This window comes from Plectropomus leopardus, chromosome 2, assembly GCF_026936395.1.
Source record: "Plectropomus leopardus strain MGB_pleo_1.0 chromosome 2, ASM2693639v1, whole genome shotgun sequence".
NCBI lineage: Eukaryota > Metazoa > Chordata > Actinopteri > Perciformes > Serranidae > Plectropomus > Plectropomus leopardus.
In genome coordinates this window covers 13776895-13803306 of record NC_142177.1, presented here as the reverse complement: position 1 = coordinate 13803306, position 26412 = coordinate 13776895, and the positions used below count along the sequence as shown (strand labels likewise).

General features: G+C 42.0%; 1 protein-coding gene across 20 annotated transcripts in view; it reads right to left on the bottom strand.

Moving 5' to 3' along the window:
* Positions 1-26412, bottom strand: part of plxna1b (plexin A1b) — a 284396-nt gene that overhangs the window by 9211 nt on the left and 248773 nt on the right. For 17 of the 20 annotated variants that reach the window (XM_088085695.1, XM_088085701.1, XM_088085692.1 and 14 more), the window contains 12 exons: positions 25943-26036; positions 24700-24936; positions 22682-22825; positions 19987-20221; positions 15913-16061; positions 13232-13488; positions 9176-9242; positions 5493-5639; positions 4924-5083; positions 4331-4434; positions 3922-4030; positions 208-398 (listed from right to left, as the gene is read on the bottom strand). In XM_088085695.1, coding sequence (XP_087941821.1) covers positions 208-398; positions 3922-4030; positions 4331-4434; positions 4924-5083; positions 5493-5639; positions 9176-9242; positions 13232-13488; positions 15913-16061; positions 19987-20221; positions 22682-22825; positions 24700-24936; positions 25943-26036 — 1894 coding nt within the window. The remainder of the gene's footprint in view (positions 1-207; positions 399-3921; positions 4031-4330; positions 4435-4923; positions 5084-5492; positions 5640-9175; positions 9243-13231; positions 13489-15912; positions 16062-19986; positions 20222-22681; positions 22826-24699; positions 24937-25942; positions 26037-26412) is intronic. The other 3 variants (XM_088085756.1, XM_088085754.1, XM_088085759.1) reach the window with 3 other exon arrangements.

The following is a 26412-nucleotide window of genomic DNA, read 5'->3' as shown; positions in this document are numbered from 1 at the left end:
GCATATGTGTGTCTTTGTGCAAAAGGTTATGAAAAATGTTAATGAGCTTTGAGACCACCACCAAACAAAGGTCAGGGGTAGAGCTGGTGGTGGAAGTAGGCTACATGACAGGGAATGTGGTACATGTGGTGAAAAGGGTTTTTTTTTTTGATTTCTTAGTGTGTGTGTGTGTGTGTGTGTGTGTGCAAATACAAAGCTTCTCCATACCTTGGTGGCCAGCAGTCTGGTCAGGTAGATCTCAGAAACCATCTTGCTCCCTCTGTCCCCTTCTCTCTGGTCTGAGTGGTCGTGATTCTTGACCAGGTGCCACAGTTTGGTGCCGCTCTCGAGGTCGGGGGTGATCATGGGTGTTCGGGAGCGCAAGCTGTCTGGACTGCTGGCTGTCCTCAGCATGCTCTCTGTTAGGAGGCAAGAGGGGAGACATGGAGGAGAGCTGAGCGAATGGACCAAAAACAACATTAAGAAAGGACAGACACAAATGTGGAGTAGAACATGTGTTTTGTAATATTAATTTGGATAAAGACAGGAAGTTAAGAGGTCAATGGCTGGGCCTGTGAAAAGATCCAGTGAATGGGTCCTCCACAAACCTGCATTACTCATATCAATGCATTCACATAGGCTTTCTCTCCTAGCTCAGATCAGTTCAGTTCTCAGGTCATGTGGTTGCAAAAAAAAAAAAAAAGAAAAAAACTTTATTTGCCATTTTATTTTTGTTGCTTTAATGAATAATGGTCTGATTTGATTTTGATCTGATGTTTTTTTCCAACATGTAAAAAAGGAAATAGAGACATTATTATACAAAAGCATACAGACAAAAAGACGTATTGACAGACAACGAAAAACATAAGGCTAAAGAGATGGTCAAACACATGATGACTTGGTTTACATATTTGCAAAGGAGTGAGAAGAAGTAAAAATGTATTTAATCCCACCACTTCTCCATAAGTCATTGAATTTTAATTAACCAACTTCCTCACTCATTTAAAAAACACTATAATTAACTAAATTTATACATAAGCCTACATACTCAAAGTCAAAGATCTATGATTGTCATTATTATTTAAAGAAAAAAAGAGAAAGATAAACTAAGACAAAATAAAATAGTGAATATTTTGGTTTATGAAATGTTGCAGAAATTGCTTATATTTAGGATGAACATGATTATTCATGGCCTCCCTGGCCCCCACACTAATGCCTGGGCCCCAGAAAGCTTTCCCCTTTCTTCCCTTTTATGGGCGGCTGTGGAGGTCAAGGTTGTGTGCAGAACTGCTGCTCTGAAGCTCTTTTTGTAATATTTTCATGCATGTAATTTTTGGTTTTGTTTAAGTGTGCGCAAAAAGTTTGCCGGCAACACACGAAAAACAACAGAGGAGTCTTAATAAGAGAGCGCTCTAATCTAACCCCGATATCTAAGTTATACTGAGAGTCAGTGTCTTGCACAGTGCTTGCTGTGGGTTTGAGCCAGTGACCTCTGGTTGAGAAGGCAAGGGCAGTATTACTATTATTACATCACATATAATCTGATAACATATCAAGCAGCCTATTTCTTGGTGTGAGTCTGTAGTTTGTAACAGTATAATTCATTTTGTCTTAAGCCCTATCTTAAAGGGAAGTGCCTAAAAATTAAGATACCAAGGTATAAGAAAAAGCACATGAATAAGAAATCTGCAGCAGCTACAGGGAGCCAAATCTCTGTGAAGTTAAAAGCATTTCTGAAAGGTGACAGCTCCTTCTACTTGCATGTCACTCTCTCATTCCAGAATAAATTTGTCTGTCACTCTCTCTCCCGCTCCCTCCCTCCCTTTGTTGGACAGTGATCCCCTATTTTGTGACACGGAGCATTACACTTTCAGTTTGAATGCTTGTCACTTCCGTGACAAAGCAGGAAAGGATTGAGAGGTTCAAAATGTCAGTAGAGAAAGTGAACCAGGGAAGTACTGAGTAAGGGTGATGGGAGAGTTAGTGAGTATTTATGTGTGTCGCGGTGGCAGGGCTCAGGCGCAGAGCTAGAGTACAACAGAGAAGGATTTAGAAAATATAAAAGAGAAAGAGAAAGAGGAAAGAAACAAGAGGTCGACTTCACACCTAGCATTAACGTGCATGAATTTATCAGGACTGTGTCTAATTTATTTGTTGTAAAAATGCATCCCATCATACATGTTCCAGAAATTCTGGTTCTTTTGTCAAAATGCCCTCTTTCAGTTGTTTTTATTCAGAACTTCACGCAAATATATTTTCTTGCCCATTTCGTCCTCTTGACAGTCCATTTGTGTTGAGTGCATTTGACCTCACAGCTGCACTGTTCCCAAATTTGTTCGAAATTAATAGAGAAGTGAGCAGTGATGAAAGACTTATCAGTGCAGGATTTGGACAGCCGGCAAGCTACAAGCCAGTATACTCAGTGTCAAAATGTGCTGTTGACAGCTGTCATAAATGACATCCTATGTGGGATGTATAATAGGAATTGACAAGGAACTATTTTTTTCTTTTTTTTGTTGCAAAAATGTGAATTTGCCTTGACAACCAACATTTCAGAACTAAGGTAACTGTACATTTCAAATAGGGCTGAGGGATATGCCAAAAATGTGATCCAAATAATTCAATAACATCAGTTTATCATAATATAGAATTTGACAATGCTCAATGCTGCCAATTTGAAAAACACATTGATAATAATTGAAGCCTTGAGAAACCAGAGGGTTCATTTGTTATTTTTTTTTTAGTACATAGTTACCTAACACATTCAAATAGAATAACAAACATTTAATTGTGCAGACATAACTTGGTTTTGAACATATTTTATGTTTAAAGAATACACCCAAAAACATTTAAACTTAAACTTAACTTTGCAAACATGCTTTATCTGCCTTAACAAAACTATACAAGGTAGCCTGCCTTTTCACAGAATAATAATGCTGTAGTCATTGAGATGGTCTCTTTCCAGGTATGGGAAAGGATTTCTTGTGATTCCTGTCTTGGTGCTGACTATCAGCAGATTTTGCAGACTGTCTTAATCTGCAATTTGTCACTCTTAGGATTTCAATACCACTACCATATAAATGACCTTGTAATACCTTTTTTGCAAAATATCTCCTCATCTTAGCAAGATAATGCGAGTTCTCTTTGAGCACTTCAGCATAACAAGCTCCAGGTGTGGAATAAGAAGAGGCAACACATTACTGCAGGGAAAATGTCTGACGCCACCACATTTCTGCAAGTTTGTGTTCTGCTTGTTCTACAGGTGTTTGATGAATTCATCTTCCTTTTGTTGCACTTATGGATTATGAGCATTGTTGTTACTAACTCCAGTAAAATATATCCTAAAATCTGTTTCATTCCCTCCACTGTGTGCTTTGCTCTGAGGTCACCCTGTGTATAAAGCATTGCCCCGCCCTCCTGAAACAGGCAGCAAATCAGAGCAGAGAAGAGAACAACGGCAGCAGATTGACTGGCTGTTGAAAAACCTGTATCAAGTAAAAATGCCCAAAGCTTGTCATTATTATGAACACCATTTTTTCCACTATCCCCTCTCAAGATCGTTTTATTACACAGCTCTAATTCATTTTAAGGTCAATCTGTCTACAAATTAGAAATGTTTCAAGAACAGGTCAAGAAGCAGTCCACCACTTCTTGAACTGAATCCCAGCTCAGCTAAACAAGCTGTAAGAGATGGTGCCAGAAACAAAATAACATGGACACAGTATGAGCATATTTGAAGTTTTCAGTGGTTTGTTTGATTATTCTTCCTGTTAGAAGCATCATCATTTTTGAAGGTTAACTCAGAATTCATCTGAAAGCAATAAAGGGCATTTTGCTTCTGCTAGTATCTTGTTAGAAATGCATTTGGACATTATGAAATGAGGGCACACATACACACTTATACACACAGACGTACACACACACAAAAACACATGCACACACCTTCTCTCGTACCGTATCTGCTGAGGGACTTGGTGAATGTGGAGGAGTTGGAGATGTTGTAGGCTGAGTTCTGTTTCGGCACCAGGGCAATCACTGAGCCATCTGTCACCTGAAACAGGATCAAAATCCGTTAGCAATGCACAAAATGTCCAGCAGCAAGATTACAATCCAACCACACAAACACTCACTGAGCTCCAACAGGGTTTATTGTCCAAACTGCTACTTTACGTAAGCACCTAAAATGACATGTTTTTTTTGCAGTAAAAAATACAAGATGAATGAATACTACTACAACTACTACTCCTCCTAAATTAATTCAAAATCAACAATAATGTGCAGCCAAATTAACAAGGAGTTATTGTTCCAACGAGACACCAGGCATCATGGGATTTTTCTTGTCAAAGTGTACCTGGTAGTGAGCCAGTGTGTTGAGTCTCTTCCAGTCGTTGTCTATCTTAGTGGTGACATCTTCGTCCTGTAGGATGATGCGAGCCATCCTACCCTGCCGCCATTCTGCCAAACACATAAAAGGAGATCAAGGAATTTTGTTTAATGTAAGAATAAAAAGAAAAAACTGGGACACGGTTTGCATCATCAAAAAACTCCCTCCTCCAAACAAAATGAAGTTGCTGTGAGGATGTAGAGAGCAAAGTGCATTGCCTGAATAAATAAATAAATTCATTAATTAAAATAGGTATAATGGATCATTTGAATGACTTTTGGCTCCTCACTTGAATTTATTTTCATACAGAATCTGTTCTCCACTCCAGAGGCCCCCCTCCTGCTTCAGAGAGCCCTTGAAACAATTCCCTCTTTACCCCCTGTAGTCGTGCACCTGTGCTCCAAGTGTATACTTGGTCTGTGTGTGTGAGTGTGTGTGTGTGTGTGTGTGTGTGTGTGTGTGTGTGTGTGTGTGTGTGTGTGTGTGTGTGTGTGTGTGTGTGTGTGTGTGTGTGTGTGCATGTGTGAGCGTGTGTGTGGGCAGTTCTCTCGTCTCCTTACCCAGGTCCATATCGGAGGCCTTTGGTCTCTGGGAGTACGGTGTGCCTTTGTACACAGCGTCCAGTAGCTTCTCCTTCACCTGCGTCACTGTGTCACAGTTCAGACTCTTCACCGTTACCTCCGGAGCGTTCTCATTTTCTGGGTTCACACAGTGCAGCGTCTATAGAGGTCAGAAGTCATAGGTCAAATTTAGACCAGGAAGCCAGCACAGACTAGGAGCATTAACTATCGATGTGTGGCTAATGATCCTGCAATGATTTTTGACCTACAAACCAACACTTCATGCTTGAATCAATATTCAACTGCAGAACGGTGCACATGCAGCTCTTTAATACAATTTAAAGTGTGTTTCAACAAAATAAAAAGATCTATTTGATGTCAAAAACATTAGTTGTAGATTGCCAACAACTGCAAAATAGTTGCTGTTTGATTAATGCTTTCCAATAATACTGGGCACATATTAAATCCATGTTAATGCGCTCTATTAAATGTATGTGTGCATCTGTTTTATATTATCCTCTGACACTAAATATGTTGGCCGACTGTTGGGTCCACTAATGTGTACTGACCAAAGTCTTGTAGTCAATCTGCTGCCTGATGAGTTTGTCCTCGCTGAGGGAGTAGCGGGCTTCTCCCGTGATGGAGTCTATCGGTCCCTTTTCCATTTGCTGCTTCATGGCGCAGTACAGCATGAAGAGAGGCTCACCAGCACACTCCTGCAAACAGGAAACAACAGAAGGAAGCAGGAAGAGGGAGACGGGTAGCAGTGAGAGGTGTGAAGAGGACAGATGAAAAGAAAAGGAGAGAAAGACAGTTTGTTAGAATGCAAACTACGAATGCAAGCGTGCAAAAACTTTACCTACAAAAAAGTACCCAACAGCAAAAAAGTGCAGAGCTTTGCTGAGCAGCTCCAATTATACTTGTAATCGTCTTTAAGGCAACCGCAGGCAGAGCAGTAAAGGACGAGGCCGTGGCCTGTGTTGGCTAACAGTGCGCAGAAAAACTGACAGAGAACAACACACACCATTTTTCTCTCACACACACACTCCGCAGCCTCTCCCCTGTGTCTCTTCTTTGGGAAAAACACCCTTTGTAAATCTCTGTTTGTGTGTGTGTGAGTAAGTGAGTGAGCAAGAAGGAGAGGATTCAGAGGGAGTGTGAGTGTGAATGAGTGGCAATTGATGGAGGAGTTAATAGAAGGTTAACGACTGAGGGGTGAAAAACGCTTGGAGAAGCACTTTGGTGTGTGAGACGTGTCAACCAGGCAACGAGCTCTGGGATGTTGGGCCCCTGTCTCTCTTTCCCTCGCTCTCTTTCTCACTCACTCGTTCTGCTGGCCCGCCAACTAAGCACCGCCTGCCCGAACACCTTCTTGGTTCCTCTTTAAAGGATGATTCCGCTAATCACAACTTGGGTCTTATTTTTGTAGTTTTATCTTTCTGATTTAGCGTTGTGCAACAGCATCATTGATTGATATGCGCCAAGAAACAGGAGCAGTCAGATGATAAGGTTTTACACAAACCACCAGAGTAACAAAATACATTTGATTGAGAAAAGGGTAAAAAAAAAAAAACAAATATCATCTTAACTGACTGTTTCGACTTGAACTGCTGTACTTAAGGATTTACTTTCCACTGGGTAGTTAGACCAGAGGGTCAGATACCCTTAAGATGTCAAGATAAATCTGAGGAACTGTGAGATAATTAACAATATGAGAAAAATTATGTTTGATTTCTGGTAAATAAACAATTTATCACCTCATGGTTGTATGCCTCCACCAACCAGTCATGTTGCAGTTTACATCAATGTCTGTCCAAACTCACATGATATACAGTTTGAAGACTCTAAATTAGTAAAAGCTTTTAAGTGTTTTATTTTTTGGTAAAATATGGATGCTTAACCCCAAGGCACAGAATATCTACACAATCTGCTCAGTTTCAATGAGAACACCCAAGGTAAGTTTGACCAATTACAGTACCCAAACAAATGTCTCAACTTGTGTTCCTGAGTTTTGGCATTTAATAATGGCCAGAAAAGTGTTTTTGCAGAACATTATGCCATCACAGTGAAGTTGGCTTTTGACCCTTTTGGATATAAAATGTCATCACTTCATCATTTTATCTTATTAGACATTTGTGTGAAATTATGTCATAACTGGCATATGAAATTTTGAGTTTTTGAGTTTGAACTATTCGCAACTCACAGACATGCAAACTGTGACAAGGGGTCACAAGAGGACGTTTGAAAGGACCATAAATCAAAAAGGTTTGGAAGTTCTATGTTTGTCTGTCAAATCTCATCAGTTAGAGTAAAACGTAATGGAAATAATGGCCAAGCTGTCACAACCTAGATTTACAATTTAAAGGCTTTACATTATTCAAATGACAATACTTTCCAAAATAGTCTCAAACATTCTCTCATTAAAGCTCTTTAAGCAGAAATTCACATTTTCTAACCATCCTTTAAAGCTTCAATGTGAAACTTTGTGCCTTGAGACAAAGGGAAAAATATCGGACGTTTCTGTCGTCTGCCCTTCAGCCGGGCATGTTCACGCACCAACACATGTCAGTCAGCGTGGTGAGCTGTCAGATGAACTCTGTGGGATAATCTAGCACTGCTTGCTTCCTATGGAGAAAACACAGCACTGCGGCAGACGTCCTCTCTGTCATACAGCAGACAAACCACCTCTGTGCCGCATCTCAGCCCTTCTGTCTCCTTTAAGATTGGAAAAGCTGGGGCTCCATATTTATGAAAGCTTCCTGACTGATGTAAATTTAGCTTTGCTGTACGGTTCTTGATGTCAGTGTGTTTTTTCCAATATCATGATACATCTCTTTTATTTACTAAATTATACAATAACAATGACATTTTCATATGGAATCCTAAACCAGTTGTCTGCAATTATACCTGGAGCAACAAACAGTACAAATCTTCTGGTGCAGAAATCCACGTGACCCCTCACTCTCTCAAACAAGCCGGTGCACAGAAGGACAAGTGAACTCTTAAAATAGAGGAATGGATAAAAGCTTTTTTTCCTTTCCTGCTCCCTTTGGTAAGTAAAAGCTTCATCTATTTCCTCCCTTTGAACAAACTACTTGACCTTTACCCATCTCTATTCACACCTGGCTGAACCTTGAAATTGTTCCAGGCCTTTCTCTTCCATGACCCCTAAAAAGGTAGGAGAAAGAGGTGCTGAATTGCACAGGTTAGATAAAAGCTGGGTTGGTAACCTTGCTGCTAGCTACAGCAAGACTCTGCTTCAGTACTCATTTTCCTCCCCAATCCCTCCATATCCCCCTCTTTCTCTCTTCATTCGTGTTTTCCATTTTAAAACCTCTTTCACATTTCCAACACTTCCTCTCACCCATCCGTAACACTTCTGGCCGTTTTCTCTACATCCTTCCACCTTTTCCTGTCCTTTCTCTGCTGTTTTTGTCTTGTCTGAGGTTCATTAAAAAAGCTGTTATAAAAGCTTCCCTAGTAACCCACTCCCCCGTCTCTGAACCCAACTCTGGCGAACAAGTCTTGCATTTAGAGCCAAAACACACACATGCGTGCACGCCCAAAACGGACACACTCAAGCACACAGATGCTAACTGGGACCCCCGGGGGCTTGGCTGGTCCGCTGTCCACCAGAATGTCTGTCCTGGCGGGGGTTTAAGGCCCCGCTGCTAACTGATTAGCCGCAGCCATGTTTGAATGTTGAGAATGTGTGTGGAAACAAGAATTTAGCACAGTGTAAGCCTCAATAATTCTCTCTGATTCCATATCAGAGGGACGGGGATTCAAAAGGAGAAAGAACACATACAGAAGCAGAGACAGACAGACAGAAGAAATGAGAGAATGCATTTGTGTAAGATCTCTGCCTTCCTCTTTTGCTAAGCCCCAAAGCTCTGAAGGGGGATACAAACACACTTGCACACAGGCGCACACACACTTTTCCTGGCTGTAAAAGAATCCAGCGAGGGACACAAAGAGAGGACAGGTTATTGCGACAGGCTACGGCGATCACAACATGACCAGCTGTGTGTGAACAGCGCTTCAGACTGCAGCTTCCTCAATTCGGAGAAAGGAGAATTTACCACATGAAAGGCAGAGGTAAGGGATAGGTAGCCCGCTGCCTCTGCCTTATCTAATGCTGCAGCTGTGAAGGTGTGTGTGTTTTTGAGGCATTTTTCTATTCTCAAACAGCAGCGGCATTAGTATAGCTTCAAAAGTTGTGTGTGTCTGTGTGTGTGACAGACAATTTTACCTTGAGGAACTTGTAAAGCAGGAAGGTGAACCAGTTGGTGAGCATCTTCTCCGCGACTGACTCCGTCCTGGGAGCGAGATGAAAGGAAGAGGGGGAGAGAGAGAGGAAGGTGAAGGTTGAGGGGGGAGTAATGGAAAAAGAAATGTAGAGAGTGGCGGTCAAAGGATGAGAATGAAGAGCAAGAAGGGGAAAGAAAGCAAAAATTGGAATTTTTTTTTTGAAGAAGCACATAAATGTCTGCACAAGACACTGAAAGGTTTTGGAGTCATCCCAAAGCGCTCCTTCCTGTTTCAACGCCCAAACAAGGCCCCCTCCCAGCTATGATCTCTGGGCATAAACCAACACTTTCATCACGGGGGGAAAAGGCATTTAAGACACGCTCGCACATCAAAGAGAACACGCGGCATTATCAGTCGACGTGCGTTTAGCCTTCAAACAAACCGAGCCCTTTTCCATTCTCTCCTCCACTCCCCCCACCGTCACATGCAAACAAATTAACTTGGCAAAACAAACCCCTCCATTTCTTTCATTGTTTCACACCCGCACCCCCCTCTCACATTTTTCCCCCTCCAAGCAAACCCACTCGTCTTCATTAAAAATACAGCAATTAGTATAATTCACTAACTTCTCTCGTTAATCACAAACCTGCCGTGTAATGAGGGGAACCTCCGCACGTGCACGCTCTCGAACAGACACACGTGAACAAGTGGCGAATGAGAACAGAGCAATTAAAAAGCATTGTAATTAACGGACTTATTGCGTCTAATTTGTTAAACAGCTGAAAGGGAGAGCAGCACTAAGGGTATGTGGGGAGAAAAAGCAGGAGGGCCAAAAAACAGATTCCCTCTCCGTCATCGTCCTCAGATTTACTTCCTCGCTTCCCACCATCCTTCCGTTTCACATTAGGGACAAACAGGACTGCTTAATTATCCAGTATTTATTTTCTCTTGGATCTATGGGGCTGCACAAGAGAGCCTTCTGCTGGGCTACTTAGTTGTCTAACTGGGCCACATTCCAACACTTCTTGTAAATCTTTTTGTCATTAGGAGCAAAAGGTGTATATTCTGTTGAGAAATGACAGCATAGGAGGATATTTTCTTCTCAATTTTGCACAGAAAATCCGTTTTTGATGATTGAGGAATAGTAAAGAAATAAAGGGAAAACACAGGAAACTAGGCCAATGTGCTAGTGAAACCGACGAGGGCCTGTAGCAGGAACGAGACGTGAACTCCTACGCTTCCGCAAGCCTCTCCGTTTGACTGTTGAGTGCTGTTTGATGTATGTGGAGCAGTTTTTTTTTTCATGGCTGTCAGCGAAATATAGCGGATGAAAGATGAGGCAACAGGGAACGGAGGAATGGAGGACGACGGAGGCGAATACACCTGGACAGAACATGCTTTTGGGCATGTCAGGGCATGATAGTGGGCGACTTGTAACATCGGCTCATTCAGGGGTAGCTACGTCACTGCACTCGTTACAAAGATTTTCCTGGCCACACGCAGTGAACCCGAGCTTATAATGTGCAAATCAAACCAAATGCACCCATTGCAAGAGCGACATCTCACCATAGGCTATCCACATGGGAGCAGATTATTACGACTTTCTCCTTTGCTTTTCTGTGTACATTTCTAAAAATAAAAAAACATGTTCTAAAGTCTATCTATTGCAGGAAAAAGACCAAACCAGGGTGAACCATGTGTAATAATTGCCGAGCTTATTAACGCCAGCTCCCGAGGCTAGTGTAGTTAGCAGGGACAGCGTGTTGTGACCGTACGCCCCAGGAGGGGATTGGAAAAGGCTTCACACAGGCACACTGGCTGAGAGTCATTTATTTGATTAGATTTTTAATTAAATATCTCTCTGAGGAGAAGGAGGAGAGGGGGAAAAAAACACAACTTTTTTTTTTATCATTTAATGTCTAATTCCAATTTATTTGGAGACAGGCCATTTTTCTAATTGTGTCTTTCCTTAAATACGTGTATCTTTTCCTTCCCAACTGTCTGCAGCAGCTCATTTTTCCTTCTCCTCCTCCCTCTGCCTATCTGCTCTCTCACCATATTGCACCTTCCTGCAGCTTTTCTATTCTTCCTGCCTCTTCTCTCTCTCCCCATGTTTCTCCCTCCATCAATTTGCCTCCAGCCCAAGTCTCCCTCTAGACATTTTGCCCTCTCTTTCTGTCAATCAACATTTCCCTCCCTCCCTCTGCTCCATCCACCTTTCCCTCACTGCCTTTTCCTCTTTCACCTCACATTATTTCCCTCCACTGCTGCACATCTTCCCCTTTTTTTCCCTTTTACCGATCCATTCTCTCTATACCTCACACCCTCCCTTGTAAATCCTCCTCTTCTCCTCCTTTACATCCCCTCCATTCCTCGTACTTTTTTTCCCTCTCTACCTTTCTTCGTGTGTGTGTGAGAGAGGAGAGAGTGGTGTCTGACTGCGGCTCCATTGGGAGAGTGTGTGTGTGCTCAGGGGTGTAATCCTCTCTGACAGGGACAAGGTTGAGAGATAGAGACAAGGTAACGTCACATAGGCCTCTAAAAGCTACAGTCCCAGTCCCCTGCCTTCCTGCTCCATGACTTCAGCGGTACGAGAAGAAACTAATCGCTTGACTTTCTCAAAGAGCATCATCTTCTCTTTTCTATCATTTTTATTTCTCTTTCTATTTTTGCACCATCATGAGTAGGGTTGGGCCTGTCTGAAAATTTTCAAACCGGTTTCATATGAAGCCAAACACCGGACCAGACCAGTTTACTGAATTTTACCAGCACAATTCAGCAGTCAACCCTGATTGAAAGATAATGGCACTATGTCCCAACAGAAATGTCTATAAGGTAGTGTCATGTAACATTTGAGCTCTCTGTCCACACTGACTCCAATAAATATGCACCTCTCGTTCTTAATGTAATCAAACCAGGCAGCTATCAACTGTGCTGGAGACTTAAACACTTTAAAGGTGGGTGAGTAGCCCACTAGCTATCTTCCTATGTTTGTTAAGTTACTTTTTAAATTAGAAAACAAACCTTTTGTTTTGTGACATTTACTAGAAATTACAGACAATATAACCAACAGCAAGTAACATTAGCTTAGCATGTTTTTAGTGATGGACATTTATCTAAGCATAAACTTTCAGCTCCCTGGCAATCTCCCTCCAGCCAGCCGGCACTGTGTTTAGGTTTGTGTTGTGAAAAAAGTAGGTTTTGTATGAATAATTCCTCATTTCAACTTCATGAATCAGCCAGTCCCCGTGCCACTGTGGTGCTTTCAGAGCGAGCAACAGGAATAAATACTAACACTGTGTCTAATGAATGTTCAGAACACACACCTGTAGCCAAGTTTTACTGGCTTCAAATCTAAAATGTTAGTTTTATCATATTAGTTGTAGTCTTTCTAATGGATAACTCTGCCATGCCTCTTCTCTCTAATCACTCCAAAAAGTAAAGTAAACACACACAGAGAAGGATATGGCTTGCTCTGCTCTCCCCTCTGGTGTCATTTGATTTCTGTCATGTTTGACACCAATGCCTCGGCTCGCCATAAATGGAAACACGGCCAGTTGGACACTAGTTGCTCAATTAGAAAGTTTACAAACATGATATTATAATCACACTGTCATATTGCTTATTACTAATGCAATTTGAGTTGCATTCAGCACTGTGCCCTCAGGTACTTTTAAAATTGCCAGAACGTGACATAATGACAAATGTAATATCAGCCAGTTTGGACAAATTAAACTGCTTTAAACATGTAGCAAAACTGGAAATTGACCCAACTCTAATAATGAGTACAATTGGCCTGGTTTTGCATCATTTTTCATGACAACAGGAGGGCTTACGAAATAGGGAACAATAACAATTAAACTTTCTTGTTTTTTAAAAAATAAATTGTCAAAGTGCCCACTTTCAGTAGGGTGCCTCCTCTCAAGGACGCCCAAAACCAGAGAGAAGTGATAAACAATAGAAACGTAACCTCAAACTTGAACCCCCAGTGGGGAAACTATCTGTGTGTGTTTGACATGTTTTGGTGCACTGCCTTTGTCCCTCCCTGTTTCCGTACCTCCTGAGCAAGAGCTTCGGGTGGTTCTTGCTCTCCAGGTTTTTGTCGATGAGGTCAGACAGGAGCTGTTTGAGGACGCCCGTGGCGTACTCCATCTCCCCCTGCAGTGCTGTCATGATGAGGGAGGCCACGTTGCCCCGGTCTCGCATGGAGAAGGACCGCTGCGCCTCCAAGGTGCGGATGAAGGTCAGCAGGAAGTGCTTTTTGGTCAGCAGCTGGCCGAACAATGTCAGGGCCTTCTCCACGTTGGCGGGGACCTGGAGAGGAGGGCAGAGAGGTGATGATGGGGGAGGAGTTTGAGGAGAGGAGGAGAGGGGATAAAGGATGAAGGAAAAGCACCCGTTGGTTGGACATGGGGTAGAGAAAATGAGAGGGACAGATAGATGGAAGGAGAAAAGGGGAAGAAAACAAGGGAATGGAGTTCAAGAGTGGAGTGGGAAGATAAAAGGAGGGATGACAGAGAAAAAGGAGAAAGCAATAAGGAATAAGGTACAGGAAAGGAAAAAAGGGCAGAATATTAGATGTCAGGAGATATAGAAAAGAGTGAGTTAGAGGCGGATAAAGAGGTTGAGATCAGTATGAAGAGGAGGATGCAAGGTAAAGTTGAGAAATGGATTCATGATTATGAGTGAGAATGAGGAATATTAGGTAAGGGCACGCAAATACACACAATAGGTCTCTTTCATGAAATGTGAGCAAAATGAATTTGTGTGTAAAGTGTTTGCAGAAGAAAATGTACAAGTAGTCTGGCATTCATCAATGCGTTAATGGCTCTGATCTTTTCGTAGGTACCAACAAAATCTACACCTGCCTCTGACTGCTAATTATGCTTGTCTAAATAAGGAATGAAGATAAATATTGCTTGTCATAGTAAGAAATTACAATTTTAATTTGTATTGTACTCTGTTATATTCAAAATATGCAGATGCCTTTGAAACATTTTAAACATCAAAAAAGAGAAGAAATATGATGCATTTAGCTAGAATGTTTAGTGAAAAGTAATGATTAAAAAATGATTTACTAACAGAAGAAAATGAAACATATTTCTCAACTCAACTAATTTCATTCTCAGTGTCAGAAAAGTTTTTCTTTCTCTCTCTCATTCTTTATTTACGGCATGTCCGCAGGTGACAGCATGTACCCATCCATAGTATTTTTCACCTCCTTATATGGCTGTTCATGGGCGGTGATGTTTGCTAATTGCTTACTAGCAGGAGCTGTCAATTTATGATTGATTGGCAGTCATGAGCATACACACACGCCTATGACCAAATCTAAGTTTCCCGTGGCATTCATGAATCTGGTGTAGGTTTGATGTTTTTTTCCGCAAATCTACTCACAGAGTTACTAAAATTTCATGAATGAGACCCAGTATATTTATCTACATACAGGGAAAATCAGCTTACAGTTGGAACCATAAAGCAAAGCTTGCACTCTTGTTTTATGACCCATTATTGTCCCAATGTTCTCCTCCTTTTTCCCAGCTCTCTCTTCCTCTTTACCTCCTTCTAACCCCCACTGCCCCCTTTCCACCGTCTCTCTTCCTCTCTGAAAGCAACGGGCAGGTCTCCCCCTCTGAGGGAGGTTTGAAGTGAGAATGCTAGCTTCATGCTGTAATAAGAAATTGATCTGCTTGCTAGCGCACTACTGTGGCCTGTGATTGCCTGGGCCATACAAATGAAAATCCAATGTCGCGCTACACTATCCCTTTGGAAATACAGCTGATAGCACGAGCAGATACTGCACGTCTCCGGGCTCCGCTCCCTGCAGCCGCCACCTTACATGTATGTCAGCGGTGCGCAGGCGTGCATTTCCATGTGATGTATGTGTGAGAGTGTAATGCATACAGAGGAATGATGGAGGTACGTGTGCATGCTGCGTTACAGTGTCCACACAGCCCAGCTGCGTGTGAGTGATAGTGTTCCCTCTTGAGAAAGGAGCAGTAGTGGAGGAGAGAGTGTTTTATTGAACATGTGAGCATTGCTTTTTCAGAAGCCTCAAACAGGCTTGGTCCTGAAGAGGCAATCTATCACTTGGACCAAATCTTAGGTAGGTACTGTAGGCAGCAGCACAAAGCAACAAGCACTTTACAACTAGTGTAGCAGCACAAAGCACTTTAGGACTTCATCATATTCTGTATGTTTGAATGCATGAATGTGATAACTGTTTCTACTGCTCTTATTTTTCAGATTTTATTACTAATGCAAGTGTTTTTGTCTGTTTTTGAGATCTGCACTGAGGCTGACTTTGATCAACTGTTTTGACATGGCGACAAAGTATTGAATTAGCACAGCTCGGATATTGCTCACGCCACAAAAAAGAACTATTCCTTCACTGCATCACATCAATCTGGGGCTTGCCCTGAGAGTTTCTCTCATACAAGTTCTGCTTTTTTTTACTAGTTTGGGCTTGAAGCCTCTTCTGCCTTCACCCCTCCACTAAGGAGTCACAGAAGACAAAACATGTTTGGTCAACAGTCTCTTAAACTTTTAATATAAATTTTATTCATCATTGCAGAGTTCTCCCTTCTAACAGAAACGTTTCATTTGTTTTGGTCTTAATGTGTAGTGATATATCTCTGTTTAATGTTACCCTTCTAAACCCTATACTGATCAAACCCTAATATAGATAAAATAAGTTCAAAAGCAAATGTAAATGTGAGTGGAGCGCTCTCTACTGACCCGTACCTCCATCTCCTTGAGCACAGGATGGTCCTCAATCCCAGGGAAGAGGACTCTCATGGCGTAGGTGCGGTAGTCCAGGAAGGGGATTCCTGCTCCATCCAGCTCCTGAGTGAGTTCGTGGATGTCCGTCTGCAGCTCGGCAAAGGCTGCGCAAAAGATGAGGAAATAGTGGAAAACATACCATGAAGGTTGTCCTACTGAAAGTTTTGTTCCAAATGACATAGATTTGTAAAGAATAAATACAGACTTGAATCACAAATGAATGACAAATACAGCTTTTTACAGTTATAGTCTTCAGCAATGATATCTAGATAATGACTTCAACTTAAAATAATTCGAAGTTGGCATTTAGCGTTCTGTCAGCAGTGATCCAGTACAACACACCCATATAAACACTTAATGACTGGGTCCCTTTAACTTACTCAGGTACCCTTTCATCCCAAACAAACCACTGCTTCTATTCATGCAAAACCCATCCCCTCATGTGCTGCAGATGCATTTTTCGGGGGGATATAGGCATATTTAGGACTGCAGGTTGAAACACTATTGTATGTAATCAACTGGCCAGTGTGAGTGAGGCATTTATTTCAATGTAAATTTTTTAGTTGTGTTCTGAAGTAATTCTTTATTCTCCTTCAAAAAAGTGGGAAAAGGACTTGAAAAACATCAGGGACTGCACAGAAGAGACAAAAGAATGGAAAAGCTGCATCCACAGTGCTGGATAATCAAACTTTAAACAACTACAAAAAGTTTAAATCAATTCCAGGGCCAGTCTTTATCTCGTCTTTGACTGTTCATGTTCATGTTTTAGAGACAGCGCAGGTGAAAATGAGGAAAAGATGGAGGCGTGTGGAGGAGTAACCGGTGAAAAGCAGCATTATGTGATCGCTCTGTGCTGAGAGCAGAGAGAAAGATGGAGGGAAGAAGTAGAGGGAGAAAGAAAGGGAAAGTGTTGTGGTACTCGGTGGCTGGAGGGGCGTTCAGGATGGAATTGCACACAGGAACATGAGGCTGTGAGTACACACACATTACACGCTGCCACCTTGCACGCTTGTACTGAACGAACACACACACATGCAGACGCACTCACACACACACACACTTTTTCCTGTCTTGCCCCACAGCTGAACACATAACCTAGTGCCCAGATGATTAATGTGAGTGCATGTGTCAGTGTTTTTACACATTTTCCATTCCCAGCGAGTGTGTGTTCTGACCCCGTTCTGTATACTCCAGTGGCTTCACAAGTCACATCCAGAGGGAACAAATGGGATCAAATCCATTCTCTCACTCACATCCTATACAGTAGTGCATATATTTCACTGCACTGCCTTCATTCTATTTTATAAATACAAGAATTCCCTTGAGGAGAAAATATACAGCTTCACGCTTCCTTTAACTCCACTGTGTGAGTGTGTGTGCCCTATAGTGTCACCCAAAATACACCAACACATGGATACACAACCCAAACAAATAACGAACCAAAGCCCAGACTAACAGATGGCTTGTGTCACCCTATCCCTCTCTCCCTATCTCTCTTTTTCTCCCTCTTTCTTCCCTTCAAAGTGACATCTTAGAGGTCACCTCTCTCTCCCCTACGGTCGCCACTCCTCGGCTACATCCCTCCATCTTTCTGTTTGTCTGGCTCACTCGTGCCATCCATCTCTCTCTACATCTCTAATCAGTCCCTGCCTCAGACATTCTCTCCATTTTGTTTTTATCCATACATCCAGTATTATAGCTCGTCTCATATATTTTCGTTTGCTGCTCTCTTTGCCAGGATTTTCTTGGAAAAAAAAAAGTTCACTCCACCTCCCTATTTTCCCCACATATTTTAAGCTCTTCTCTTCTTTTCACTCCTCTTATTTGTCCACCCATCTTCTCCTGCAACCAAATATTTATCTAGCATTATCTTCCTCTCTTTATCTCCCGCTATCCTCATATCAACTTCTTTCTCTCTTTCAAATTCTTTCTTTAGCCGCTATCAGCTTTCCCCCTTTTGTTTTTTCCCCTCTCTCCTAATCTTCCTGCCCACCTCCCCTCCCTTTCTCCTCTCACAAGTTGTCTGCCTTATTTATATCCCTTGCTCCGTCCTCCCTCCTTCCATCCATCCTGTTGTCGTCTCCCAGACAGTGGTGACAGTGGGGGACAGACAGGGTCAGGGCACCTGGACTCACTGTCACACACCCCAGCCAATCATTGTTTGACCTGCTGTGTGGGTTTGTGTTTGTGTATGTGTGTGTGTGTTTGATTGTGTTTAGTTGCAAAAGAGCAGGACATGAAGACTTGAGAGTCAGGGGGAGTGGTGTGAAGTACACACACACAAAGTCATCCTTCGAGATAATGACTGGGATGTTTAAAGGCTTACTGCTCAGGAATTCCCGGTTTCTGGTTGTCAACAGTATCATCAGCATAAGTGAAAAGTTTTCCTTTTAGTTCTGTGCTGTGTCCACGATTTTTTGTAGCCTCCTCTTGGATGCATGCTGCATATAGTCTGGTACCTTGCTGCTACCTTTTTATAAAGTCCCGGCGTCACCTGAACCTTGTGCCCTGGAACAACCCGAACACAGAAAAAAGAAGAAAATCCAGGCGGAGGGCAGTCTTTGCAGAAAAATATACTGCCACGCACCTCTAGTGGGTCATAAGTGATAATTGAGATGACTTACTTATGAGTCTATGTGTTGTTTTTCGCGACTTTTCAAAGCCCTTTTTTTTGCCCCACTTGCAAGATGCTTTTCAAAAATATGCAATTCAAAATTTATTCAAAGATAATTTCAGCTAGCTGGCACACATGATGGAGAGAAGGAGTCACATATTGATGCATATTAGAGCAAAAAATCAATGTTACATAACATGGAAAGTTATCCATGAAAGAAAACTGTAACAATTTTTATTACACAACAAAATTCCATGACTTCTCTTAAACTTTCCATGATTTTTACTGAATTCATGACTTTTCCAGGCCTAGAATATGTGATTATGAAATTCCATGACAATTCAAGGTTTTCCATGACCATGGGAACCCTGAATATAACAATATTTCATACAGGGGCTTATATGTACTTTGCAAGTGTACAGGCACGTCAAAAGGAGAGCTAAATAAGCCCAAGTCCGACCCGAGTCCAGACTGAAAAAAGTTGCCTGTGACCAGCCACAAAGTGACTCAACATGTCGGGGCCTGGGAGTCCCGACATGCTCACGGACCTCGAACATCTTGATCTGCAGATCATCTTTAGACACCCCAGCTACTAACGACAGTAAATTTGTATTATGATGTTTCAGGTTCACTAAAGCAGTGCAACAAATGAAGTGATCTCTAATAAAAATGTATTCCAATGATCGCGGTTATCAGTATTCTCCTTCTCTTTCTCCCCATCTGCCTCTCTCTCTCTTGCCAGACAAACCAGTAACAGCATCAGTAGGCTCTCGCTGGATCCACACTGCTTCCTGCCAAATGAATATATGCTAATGTACTGGTGTGTAAGTCCCTCTCACTGTCTCTCCCCCCTGCTTCAGTCGTTGCCAAACCCCTCCCCCCGTACCATCCCCTCACTTTCTCACCTCTGTGCCCCTGTATCTATCTAACCTCCATCTCTCCCTCCCTTCCTCAGTGTGGATGGTAGCGAGGCCAGCCAGGCAGCTCTCTCCTGGGGTGGAGAGCCAACATCTGGTGGCTGGCTTAGATCAAAGTGCTCCTCTGGAAACACACCAACACCCACGCACACAGGCACACACACACACACACACACACACACACACACACACACACACACACACACACACACCGCTGCCACCTAACAGCAGGGGGACAGTTGGCAGTGAGAGGGAGGGAGAAATAGAGAGTGGGAGAGAAAAGCTGAAAGAGAAATGGATGAGACTACTGAATGGGAGTTGTGCAGCGTTTGAGGTAAGCTGCAGCGAGGGAGAGATTTACAGAAAGTTATTCAGGGACATGGGAGTTATTTGGGGAGAAAGATGAAGGGAAACTAGGAGGAAACAAGCATTATGAAAGTTTAGGGTTTGAGAGCTTTGCGTCACACCCTTCTTATAGCAGATGTTGTCCGAACTCACCTTCCTTGCACTCAAGGGCCACCCTGGACTCCAGATTGTCCATCTGCAGCTGCAGGCGTTTGAGGGTGCGGTCGGCATCCCGAGACTTCCTCTTATAAGCAATTAGCACAACAATGATAACCAGCAGGAGCAAGCCTCCACCTCCTCCAATGCCGATGATGGCAGGCAAGGTGAGCAGGCTGTCTGAGTAGATCTGCAACGTCCCGGGTGAGTATTCAAAGCCTCCAACACGTACCTAGAGGATGAGCACCAACAGAAAAGTTACATTCTCTTGAAATCACATAAAAAAATATGAGTCTGTTTCCAGCAGTTTTTGACCGGGTTCCAAGCTTAAGATAAAAAACATTTCCATTTACTGTTACATAAAGTTGATAAAGCAGATGCTGCTACCAAAATTGGCACTGTGCATGATGTGAGAATCATACAGTAACATTTTAAACCACTGATGTGATGGTAATTTTAGACCTACACCTGGCCACAACAGAAAATAATTCTAAAATACTATATACATTCAGTATAGTGATGAAATGTTTTGCAAGGTGAGAACATCAAATCCCACAATGCATTTATACTTAGCTGTGTAGAGTTGAGCCGAGATCAGGCCAAAACCGAACTCCCCAAAACCCTTTATATCTTAATTGGGGGAGGCAACATGTGTGCCCTGGGGCTATCTTTGAAAACCAGTGAAACAAGTATACCCCCACACACACCCATCTGACTCTCAACCATATCACATCATAACAGTACTGGCTTGCAGAACGCATGAATAACGTTGGGATATGTTTTTCCCCCTTCCCGTCTTATTTTTTTCTTTTATTCCTTCTTCAACTGGCTTATGTCTATGAAATACCAAATGAAGCAGGGTAAAAATAGACATAGACCTCTCACGCCCACTAGCCAATTTTTGGTCTCTATTGAATATCAATACTGTTGAAATCCCAAGGAGGACGCCAGCCAAACGAGACCGATCAAAAGCCTCTAAGACATAAATACAGTCGCAAACACCGCCAACGGTGTAAGAAGCAGGATGTGTGTGTTTGTGTGCGTTCCGCTATATGAATGGGAATAGAAATCTAGAGTAATTAAAGAGATTTAGGTCTGATGGATGGGGAAGAAAGAATTAGATGAATGAATGAAAAGGCAGGAAGTAGATCAACATAAAAGGGGGGATGAAAAGCACAGCGGAAAAAGCACTGAGAACAGGAGCTATAGAAGAATATGGGCTGAGCTGCTGAAAGAAATGTGAAAGCCAGATGCTCCAGAGGTGGCAAGGAAAAAAAAACAAGTGGGATGACAAAATATTATATATTATAATAGTATTCAAAGTAGAACTAGCATTAACGCCTTGTGGTTGTACGCATCCCTGCACCAATCAAGTTGAACTTACAGATTTGTGAAAACATGGATGCTTCATATCTTGCGCCTGTCAGCACAAAAGATCAGTACAGTTTCAAGGTGAACACCCCAGATTAGTGTCAGCAACTCAGTATCTGACCAAATGTCTCCAGTTCTCTTCCTGTGACATGGCATTTAGAAAAAATGTTTTTTACATAACATTACGATGTCACAGAGAAGTTGACCTTTGACCTTTTAAATATAAAGTGTCATCACTTAATTTAAAATTTTGTCATAATTAGCATATTCATTGTTGTGTTCTGGCCCAAAAAGCTTTGTGAGGTCACAGTGACCAAACTCTGATCAGTTCATTGTTGACTCTAAGTGGACGTTTGTGCCAAGTTTGAAAATAATTCCATCAAGGTGTTCTAAAGATATTGTGTTCATGAGAATTTGAAGGATGCGAGGTCACAGTGACCTTGAACATGACCACCAAAATCTAATCAGTTTATCTCTGAGTCCAGCTTTCCTACAGCTTAAGGCATAAAAGATTTAAGACTTTTTTAATGCCATTCTGAATGAAATTCAAATTTAAAACCAAATTTATCATAACCAAAATAACCAAACAAAACAAACAAAAAACGGGGATTATGGACAATTTTCCCCAAATGCTAATTGTAACCTAAAACATGATTTCTGTTGGTTCCACTACCCTGTCTGCCTAAAATTAATGTGAGAGGCATTTGGCAAACTACATAAAGAAAAAATATACATGCATTATGATATAGATAAGAGATATATGGAGATTCATGTTACCAATTATTTTGAGATTTTAAAATGCATCTTTAAAAAAAAAAGGATTCATAGACTTTCCATGTCCCAACTAGACTACGTTCCATGTCCCAAGCATTGTTTAAGACTTCTGAAAGATTGTTTTAAGACAAAATGCCTTATTCTTAGATGAATGAATTCAATGCCTTTTAAGACTGTTTAAGGATCCACAGGAATCCTGTTTGAGTCCAAATTAAAGTTTGTGCCAAATTTGAAGAAATTCCTTCAAGGAGCTCTTGCAAAATTGTGCTTATAATAATGATACAAAGTCACAGTGACCTTGACCTTTGACCACCAAAATTGAATCAGTTCATCCTTGAGTCCAAGTGAATGTTTTGGCAATTTTGAAGAAATTCACTCAAGGTGGAAATATTGCTTTCACAAGAATGGGACAGACACCCCCAAAACATAATGCATACTTCATTTTCATCTCTTGTTGAATGATGTTAAGTTGATGAAGAAAGACTCTTTATACAATGGGGAAACATTCATCAACAGTAATGTAGTTAAGTATTAAAGTTTTACTCACAGTGACTTTGTGTTCTCCAGTCAGGTTGGGCCATTCACACAGCAGCTGGCTCTCTGACAGGGTGAGAACGCAGGGCGTCTCCCCGATCAGCACCGTGTAGTTCAGCTTAGAGTTTCCTGGGGCTGCGGGAATTAGGTTACGGCCCTGGAAACAGACACACACATGCTTCGGTTACTTACACAAGGTCTAAGTCTAAGGTGGGCCACACAAATGGAATAATAATCATAGAGTATAAACGTAAAAGGATTCACTCCCACTTTGATTTCTGCTGTTTCTAATTGGCTGGCAGGTGTCCGTCAACAGTTCAGTCACAGCTCTAATCAGTGTGCAAGGTACTTTAAAACTGCAGGTAGCCATGGCAACGGTTATTCTGCACTGTTCATTGGAGGAAACACTGCAGAGAAATGACTGATCAGGCACCAAAATATGAGAATCCTCTGCGCATTTTGCTTTTCCTCACTAAAAAGGAAGTCTATGAGATTGTTTTTGAGTTAAAAATGTAACTTGTGCTAAATTTAGCCAGTTGGCTATGAAAGTGTTTGATCCAGATCTGGTGTATAAGGGCTCACACAAATAAAAATGCTGTCCAAGGATTGTAAAAATGTGTTGGCTGCATAAAGGTGTTGGACAGTACAATAAATAATTTCAGCAGAAATCATCCTTCATCTCTGATATGACTGCCTACCCCTCCTCATCGTAGCCCACTGCGCTTTGCAGAGTGGGAGGAAATAATTGCTGGAAAATCTCGATGAACGTCTAATTTCTCTGCAATTATTTAATAGGATGCTGTTTCTGTGCTGCTTATTTCTGCGATTCTTTACCCGGAGCACGGTGGGGCAATCAGAGCTTTTCATTAAAGAATTATATTTAAAGTTACAGGGGAGAAAGGCGTGATTCTTCATTTCTATAAACTCCACCCTGATTGGCCGAGAGAAAAAAGGCTTTCGTTTTCCATGAAATTGCATGATAATTTTCTCTGACGATGCAACGGCTTTGAAGTTCGAGGGGAGAGGTGAAGTGACAAAAGACAGCGTGGGTGGGTGGGGCAAAGCCTTTAGAAATGCACTCTGGATTCAAATGCGTACTGCCTCTATGGCTTAGAGTAAATATGGCTATGAAGGTGCTCTTCAGAAGTTATCTGATAAAAATCTGAGCAGGTGGCATAGCAACGCATGGGTCCACTTTATAAACATTACTTTCCTTTGCACCTGATTTTAAAGTGGGCGTTTTGGAAGTTTTTTTTCCCTTAAAGGTCTCCAAACCCCATTGGAGACAGCAGGCAAAGAAATAACATCTTTCAAGGTTGAGTCGCATCAAAAAGACGGCCGCGTTGAAAGAAAAACTCTCAAAGCAAGAGGAAGGAGGGAGTAAAGTGTCTGCACAGAAATGTTAGCAGCAAATCATTTCAAATGCCTGTCAGCCTCTTATCAGTTGTTTTGGATGCTGACTGGGAGGTCGCCTCAGCATTTTCTAAAATAACTATTTGTGAGATTGAGCTTTTAACAGCTCTGACAATACTCAACATTACTGGAACGTGGCTATCTGCTATTACTGCTCTGCTAGTGTGTCAGCTAAGTGCTAGCATTCAGCTAACCTTCTTTTGTCCTGTGCTCCTGGTGTGTTTTCAGACATGACTTTCACATCTTTGTACCGAGCAACCTTCAATAAAAAGCTCTGATGCAAAACCACGGTAAACACCATCCTGACATCATTCACTCAGTCACACAAACCCTTTTTTTCCCATGCCTGGTGAGGGAGACAGAACAGATAGCTTAAATAAAATGAGAAAGGAGACGCAAAAAAGAGGACAGGAAGAAACAAGACAGAAAAGATGACAAAGAGAGGTGAGAGGTAGAGATGGAGGAAGGAGACCTGAGAAAGGAACTTGAAAACAACATCAGAAAAAGAGAAGCAAAGTCAAGAGAAGAACAAAAAAGAAAGGATGTGATGGATGTAAAGCAAAGGCAGGTAGAGACAAGGCCAAAACAGATCAATGCTAAGAGCACAAGGCAATTTACCTTGAGTATGAGCGGCGAGCTGGGCTTCAGCTCCAGCATGCCTGAGGGGCTCAGGGGTTCGAACACTGGGTCCGGGTGGTAGCTGAAAGTCTCGTTTACAATCAGCACGGAGCGCACGTCATCCATGACAAAGCCGATCTCATCAGGGCTGCTGCCAGACTCTGAGAAGCCTTTGTCAGATCCGGCCACAGAGGGCGCCAAACACACCATCACTGTGTTGTTGACAACCGTGCAGTTCTAGAGAGGAGGGAAATACATAAAGAAAGAAAGAGAAGACAGGGAAGAGCGAAGGATTAACAGTTAAGATGAGTTTGATCATTTATTTTCCTGTCTAACAATCTTTCTACTTTGTTTGCATTGTTTACAGTATTGCCAAGAAATGTTTAACATTGTTACACAAAAGATCATTTTAACTAATACATAATCAAACATACATAGGAAGGCTGGGGCAGGGTTATGTGATATGAGAGATTAAATGTCCCTCTAATGACATAATGAGGAAGAGGCTTGCTTAATAACATCAGTGTTGTAATCAGTGTTGATATCATGTGGAAATCCCCTGTGGGGTTCGACACTTAAATCAGTCACTGAAGAACAAATTAGACCGTAATGACTCGCAGAGAAACAGGAGAGGTCAGCCAGTAGCTGTTAACAATAACACAGCACGGCTAAAGAGACCTTTTGAGAGTTTCACAGCATGTTATAGCCTCACGTTATGCTCTATATGTCACATAACACCTTCACACAAAGACACCGAACAAAACTGTGTTTATAGGTCAACAGAAACATTAACCAAGCAAAAATAAAAAATGAAATGACGAAGAGAGGGGGACAAAGGAAAAAGAAGGGATATTTTTACTTTCAGCTAAGAGCGGGAGAAAGGTTAGCTAAGCCCCGTGGTGCTAGGTGAAGAGAGGGGGATTTGCCAGAGCCGCTTTATTGCTGGTTGACATTTCAAAGGTTAAACTGCTAAAAGGAAATTCAACATCAAAAACAAACAGAAAATGGGCCCTTGGCTGGTTGACCGGTGGGTCAGGTGTGTGCGTCTGTGTCTGTGTCCCAGGAGTGTGTGTATCGTCTGAAAATCACTTTTTCCACACACAGGGAGACAGAGAGAGAGAGAGACAGAGACACCTGTGTGTCTATATTGGTCTCACTCTGTCTCACTTGCCAAGTCAAGTCACTGCTTTTTTTTGTTTTGTCAATAAAAAAACTGTGCGGGTGTCTGGATCTGACCACTTACATTTTCTGACTTGGCAGCTCCATACTTGGCTCTCATTTTGGGCTCCTTGATGGTGGCCAGATTGGTTCCAGTAATGGTCAACATGGTTCCTCCACTAAAAAAAAAAAAAAAAAAGAGAGAGACAACACCACTTATTGTCGAGAGAATCAGGATAAACACAGTTGGTGCCAGGAAATAGAAACAATGCTATGTGTACTTGTGTCACATATTCATGTATCTCTTGCTGTAGTTTTCTGTCTTTCAGGGTCCAAGTTCATACACTATTCAACAGGCCTATCAGTAGAGATAAATGTTAATAAATCTGTTCTCTGTGGGAGCAGAGAGGGCCCTTCAGTCGGCAATTTACCATTAATGCTCGCTCCTGCTGTAGCCTTTCGCCTGCTTATTCATGGAAGCCCATTTTCAGGTAATGACAGTAACGCTAACGCTCTTGCATGAATGTTAAAAGCTTCTTTAAACCAATATGGAGG